Source organism: Leishmania braziliensis, chromosome 10 (genome assembly GCF_000002845.2).
Source record: "Leishmania braziliensis MHOM/BR/75/M2904 complete genome, chromosome 10".
In the NCBI taxonomy this organism is placed as follows: domain Eukaryota; phylum Euglenozoa; class Kinetoplastea; order Trypanosomatida; family Trypanosomatidae; genus Leishmania; species Leishmania braziliensis.
The window spans coordinates 376,334-382,409 of NC_009302.2; the positions used below are offsets into that span (position 1 = coordinate 376,334).

Sequence of the window (6,076 nt, forward strand, 5' to 3'; positions counted from 1 at the left end):
CTTCCTTAAAAGGGGAGAGAGCGAGAGTGCGCCACTGGGTCCACGCTAACCAGTACTCCATACACACACACACACACACACACCAGCCCATCCCTGCCTTCCCCCTTTCGCAGACACCCGTGCACACGTCTGTGTCTCTTTCCTGCTGCCACGGGGTTCTTCATTCTCCACGTCCTCCCCACCTCCTCCAATCACACGCGCACAGACACGCCCACGCAGGGGATGAGCGAGAGGCAAGGATGAGGAGGAGAAAGGGGTGGGGGTGGGTGCGACAGTGACGATGGTAGCTGTGTTGGTGGGACAAGAGCGATCAGAGAGTTGGTTCTCTTGCTCAGCTTCCAGGTTGGGTGAGATGGGCGCGATAGGCGGAGGGAAAAGTACAAAGGGGGCGGGGGCGTGGTGGGTACAGCGCACCGGTATCTCACGACTGGTCCTTCGGCTACGATTGCTCACTGGCCGCCGCCACCGACAATGTTGAAGACCTGATTCGACACGTACCACTGGCCGTTGTCCTGCGCCAGGTGGAAGACGTCGTTAAACTTGAGCGAGTGGTGCTCTTCTTTCAACTGGACCTCGCCGTTCACGACGACAAGCACACCGCCGCTTAGTGAGGGCTGACAATCGACGTTGTCCTGCTTGAAGGCAGCCTCAGCGAAGCCGAGGTTTGCAAAGCGCGCCATGATCGCGTCCACACCTTGCACCTGTTCCCTCTGCCACGTCAACAGCGTATTGGGGCGGTAAATGCCGGCCAGTAGGCTGCGTTGGGTGGCGAAGAAGTTGTAGTAGTGCTGGACGAAGCCCACGCCAACATCCTGAAACGACATTGTCCCCTTTGAGTCGCTGATGCGCCTTTTTCCTTCGTGCCTCGTAGCGACTGCGGTTGTGTGCGCGTGGAGAGCGACAGAGGGAGGGGAGGGAGGGAGTGAGGGAGGGAGGGAGGAAGAACGAAGGGAGTGGCGAAGTGCTTAGCGCTGAGCCGTGCATGCACGTTTGGGCTCACAAGTTACGAGGCGAAAGAAAAAGGCGGGGGCGGGTATGAGGGTGGAAGAGAGGAAGAACGGATGGTGGGGGGCGGGCGGAGAGGGCAGCGAGTTCGGCAGTTCGTGCAAACATGGGCGTGAGGAACGAGCAAAGGAGGCGACTTGTGCAGGAAGCGAGTGAGGAGTGGCTGGGTTGAGGCCGCCGCCGCTACAGCCACAACAACGAGAACAGCGGCACGGAAACCCAGAGAAGGTGGAGAGGCGAACGTGCTACTCGCATCAGCGCCAACACGCAGAACTGCCCACCATGATAATGTGAAGTGAGGGCGAGAGGCAGCGGCTGAAGCTGCTCTAAGCCAACTACTAGGGTGAGGTGCACTTCACACCGCTTCCTTCTCTGGCTTCTCTTTCTCTCCCGCACTCAGACCCACACTAAAGCTTTCGGGGATGGGGGGTGGGGTGGATGGACGGAACGCTCGTGAGGCGGGGGTGCCCTTCGTCACCCTCCCTACTCTGTCCCACTCGATGGCCCCCTTCCCTTGGGGCGATGGTGATGCACCGCACTGGACGCTTCTTCGCTTTGATTTTGTGTGTTCTTTACGCTCTGTTTTTCTCCGTCTCGCTCACCTCCACAGGTGCTCCCGCGTTAGGGGGGAGGGGGGAGGACAGAGAGGGCTGGCCGACTGAAGGGGGCCGGCGCAGCGGCATTTTAGTACACGAGGTTACACGATGGGGAGGGGGAAGAGCGAAGCCAACAACCACAGCGGCACAAGCAAACAGGGGCGGGTACTGCCCCGTCCACCGCAGCCGCAGACACACACACACACACAGGGTGTCGCGGCAACAACATCACCTTGCGCGCTGTGATGGCGGACCTGCAGACCAGAGCAAGAGGGTACATCGCAATCTTTCGAAGGGTAGCGCAGCCCAGGCGGCCGTCGAAGGCTAGGACTGCACGCCAACTACCCTCGTTGGCCCGAGCGCAGGTGCGGGTCAGCAAATTGCTCAATCGAAAACCAGCCCTTCTCTTCCGCTTCGGCGAACTCCTTTGGGAAGGCCGCCTTTTCCCATTTGAGGTAATTCACGATTTGTCGCTGCAGTTGGCGCATGTTGAGCTGGAATGGGTTGAGTTTCCGATCCAGCGTCATGCGCTTCAGGTCTGTGCCGTAACGCTGAATCAAGTTCGCGATGGTGGACCCTTCCTGCTCGCTGACCGGGCGCCCGATTTTCGTGGCCTTCACCTGCTTCTCGTTCTCCGCCAGCTCGCTTTGCTCTTCAAAGACGCAACGCGTCTGCGGCCGCACCTTTGCCTTGCGCTTCTCCGTTACCGACTTCGAGGCACTTGGGTCGATGGTAAGTCCGAGACGAGTGAAGGTTTGCTCGGCAGTGTTATTGCCCTCAAAGTACTTCTGAGTGAAGCGGTTGTTCGCGCCGGCGACGTCCACGGCGCGGACGTGGGCAAATCGCCGCTTCAGGTACTGTTTCTTACCTATACGGGTGATGGGGATGTTCTTCTTCACTTTTCCCTTCGGTGTCACCTTGACGCGGCCCATGGTGATGGGCGGTGGTGGCGGCAATGCTCAACGTCTTCTGATATTGAGATGCGGCGCGGTCTTATTGGCCACGCCTCTTTCTCACGTCTAGGGAGGCGGAGGGGGAAGAAGGCTGGCGTGCACAGTGGACTGAGGATTCACTACAAACATGCGTGCGCTCGAGTGTTGCAGGAGAGAGGGGGATGAGAGGAGGGGATTGTGATAGTGAGGACAGAGTCGTGTCCATCTACGGTGCCATAATGACGTTGTTGAGCGGGTAACAACAGGAGGTGGACTGGGGCTGGCTCAGTGTTCCCCCCTGCTGCGTAGCGGGTTGAAACACCACACATGCAGGACCGAAACAGGGCTGGCGTGTGTACGTGTGTGTGTGTGTGTGTGTGCCATACATGCCAGCATGTGAAAGGGGCAGCTCCATAAGGTGGTGAACCGCATACCACAGGTACTGTGATTCATCCCCACATAGCGCAGGCCCACGCGCCCATCACACAGACAGGCCCTTCACCTCTACCCATGTGCATTGCGTGGCGTACTGCTGCTCACTCGCATCATTTGTGTCATCCCCACTTTCTCCTCTGCAGCCGGCCGGCACGAGGGGTGCGGACAGCGCCATCCACCGCATCCACACACTGCCGTCAGGCACAGAAGAGCTAAATCACAGAGATGGAGGTTATCAAGCGAGACAGGAGAGGAGGAGAGAGGGGGGCATCCAGCCACAGAGATAGAGAGATATATATATATATATATTGAACAGAGACCTCCCCACATAAAGCTAAAGAGAAAAAAACGAACAAACGCATCTATGAGACGGCCGTGCACGGCAGTACGGAGAGAGAGAGAGACGACGACCAAAGGAGGGAGGGAAGGGAGAGAAGTGCGGAGGGGCATCGCTCACTCTGCGGCTTCTCCACTTTACTCCCTCACCACCCCCCCTTTTGCCGATCTCTATGCCCTCTCTAGTGGCGATCACCGCGCAGGCGCATCGCCAGCTGCACGTCCTTCGGCTGGATCGTCACGCGCTTCGCGTGGATGCAGGCCAGGTTGGTGTCCGCCAACAGCGACACAATGTACGCCTCCGTCGCCTCCTGGATCGCCAGGATGGCGCTGCTCTGGAAGCGCAGGCCCTCCTTCTGCGCGCTCGACACCTCGCGCACCAGGCGCTGGAACGGCGCGCACTGCATCAGCAGCTCCGTGCTCTTCTGGTACCTGCGGATCTCGCGGATCGCGCAGGTGCCCGGGCGCCAGCGGCGGTGCACCTTCTTCAGGCCGGACACCGCGCTCGGCGCCTTCTTGCTCTTCTTCGCCGTGATGCTGCGCTTCGTGCGGGCGGTCTCCTTGGTGCGGGACATGGCTGAGGGGCGGGGTGTGGTGGGGGGTTGGGGAGAGTTAGGGGTGGCTGTGGTGGCTGTAGAGACTGCGGCGCGTATGCGAGTTGGTTGGGGGTGGGGTAAGAGAGGAGCAATGGAGAGGACAAGGAAAGAGCGATGGGGATGAGGAGATGCGAGAGAGAGAGAACGCGGTGAAGTAAGTTACCGTCAAAGTGGTCACGCGGGATCGAGGGAGGGATTACCGGCGCCTGCAGAGCGAGAAAAACTCGAGAAGGCACTAAAGGAGCACGCGAGTAGCCACCAGATGCCACAAGCAAGCTGCGCATCTCCTCGGGCGAGTTCGTCAAAACTGCATGCGCGACATACATGCGCATATACTTTATGTGTGCGCTCATATGATGGGGTCTTGCTTTTGGAGAAATGATGAGACAGCGGCACGTAGGCGACATGATGATGGCGAGTGTGGATGGTAAGGGGGGAGGGGGGGGGGCAGCCACTGCGGGGGTTGGCAATGGGTGTACCATCCGCAATGTGGAGGGCGAGGAGGAGAGGGAGCACACAAAAGAAAAGGGGCCTACGAAAGAGAGGGATGTGGAGAGTGACCAAGGGACCTAAACACATACGTACGTCTTCTCTCCCCCTCCCCCTGCCTCATCCTCCCCACGCTTCTCCCCCCTCTCTGCGGCTCGCATGTGCACGAAGGGGATCTTCGGGCTGCTGCAAAATCCCCCAAAGGATAAGAGGCTTCAGCACTGTGGACATCACCACAGGTGCTAGAGCACTGTCGCCGAGGAAGCGACACCACCACCACCACCACCGATGCCTGTCGGCAGATGTTGGTATCGTCGACGCGCCACCTCACGTGCCACCTCGCGCTGACGAGCTCGGCACACGGGCAGGACATCGCGCAGTGCGGCACCGATGAGGCTGTCGGTCATGCACAGGAGTGGTATAGCGGCAGACGCCTTCTGCTGCGGTTGCTGTGTAGGGCGAATGGCAGACGCGGATGGCAGCGACGGTGCGGCCCCTGCAGCCCCCGTCAGAGTTCGTGATGCACCTCTCTCCCTCACGCCTGCACCCACGGCACGCCCCGGTGTGTGGCTTCGTGCGCTTTCATCGCTTGTTCCCGCGACAGCGGATGGTGGCGCACCTCGACGGGTCGTCGACTGCTGCTGCTGTCCTTGAGAGGAAGTCAGGCATGGGTGGGGGTGGTAGCGGTAGACGGCGGCAAAGGGGGACTGCAATACTGGCGCTGGGGCCCACATGAGCTTTACGTCCTGCCAGACGGCGGCGGCGCTCCGCGTCGGAGGAGGGGGTCGCGAATGAGCTGACCGACTCACCACGCCGATGCCTGCAGGCGGGTTATTGAAAGCTGCTGCCGCAGCGGTGGTCGCATCTCGGTTGCTGTTGCGGGGTATCGCACGTCGCTGTGCCTTGCCACCGTGTCCTGGACTCACGGGCCGCTGCCTCGCGGCATCAGCGGGGTGCTTTATGAACCCGTCGTGACCGTCACCGCGCGTATCTGCGCTGCTTGCGTTGCGTGGAGAGTGCTTTGACGGTTGCTGCGGCTGTTTTCGCTGTCGCGTCGTGCTGCTGCTGTTGTACCTGTAGCGACTGCTTCGCGGTGTACCGGTGCCGTGCTCGGGAGTTGTGCTGCTGATCCCCTCCATGGAGCGATGGTGATGCCCATTGTGAAGGTGGCACCGATACTTGCGATGGGCATCTGGGTGGCTGTGATGGGTCTCGGCTCCGGAGACAGTGGCCCCAGCACCACGGCTTCGATGCCGCGTCACGCGCCAGTGGAAGCCGTTGTTTCCGTGAACGAGGATCGGCACCACGTTGTGGGAGCGCTGCTGATGGCCGGAGTACGCCGTCGCAACGGTGTCGGGGTGCTGCAGGACGGCAGTGATGCCTACCGATGGACACGTCGTAGCAGAAGTCGCGCCGCCGCCCTTCACACGCCTGCCAGCGCCACCGTCCGCTTTCACAGGGCTCGCCCCCCTTTCACTTGATGATGACGACGTGGCGGACGATGCAGGAGTGGTGGTAGTCATGGTGGTGACGTTGCTGCTCCTGTCCATGGCGTTGTGTTGGGCATCGCTTCTGTGGTGCTGAGCCTTCTGTTCTACTGCTGGAGCCATCACTGCCTCAGACTGGTGGTGCTCATCAATGTCACCAGGGGGCATCACGACCGCGCTGCTAGATGGAGTATAGCGTC

At 60.4% G+C, this 6,076-nt stretch overlaps 4 protein-coding genes across 4 annotated transcripts; all 4 read right to left on the reverse strand.

The window, feature by feature from the left end:
- Positions 1-449: 449 nt before the first annotated feature.
- LBRM_10_0950 (putative nuclear transport factor 2) lies at positions 450-824 on the reverse strand (the record flags this gene model as incomplete). The annotated part of the gene is made up of 1 exon (XM_001562813.1): positions 450-824. The coding sequence occupies one exon, from the start codon at positions 822-824 to the stop codon at positions 450-452; it is 375 nt and encodes a 124-aa protein (XP_001562863.1).
- Positions 825-1,942: 1,118 nt separating this feature from the next.
- LBRM_10_0960 (conserved hypothetical protein) lies at positions 1,943-2,533 on the reverse strand (the record flags this gene model as incomplete). Its single annotated transcript, XM_001562814.2, has 1 exon — positions 1,943-2,533. One exon carries the CDS (start codon positions 2,531-2,533, stop codon positions 1,943-1,945), a length of 591 nt encoding a protein of 196 aa, XP_001562864.1.
- A 953-nt stretch (positions 2,534-3,486) lies between these two features.
- LBRM_10_0970 (histone H3) lies at positions 3,487-3,879 on the reverse strand (the record flags this gene model as incomplete). Its single annotated transcript, XM_001562815.1, has 1 exon — positions 3,487-3,879. The coding sequence occupies one exon, from the start codon at positions 3,877-3,879 to the stop codon at positions 3,487-3,489; it is 393 nt and encodes a 130-aa protein (XP_001562865.1).
- Positions 3,880-4,631: 752 nt separating this feature from the next.
- Positions 4,632-6,074, reverse strand: LBRM_10_0980 (conserved hypothetical protein; the record flags this gene model as incomplete). Its single annotated transcript, XM_001562816.1, has 1 exon — positions 4,632-6,074. A coding segment is annotated over one exon (1,443 nt), but the record flags the coding sequence as incomplete, so codon positions are not given.
- Between the last annotated feature and the right edge of the window lie 2 nt (positions 6,075-6,076).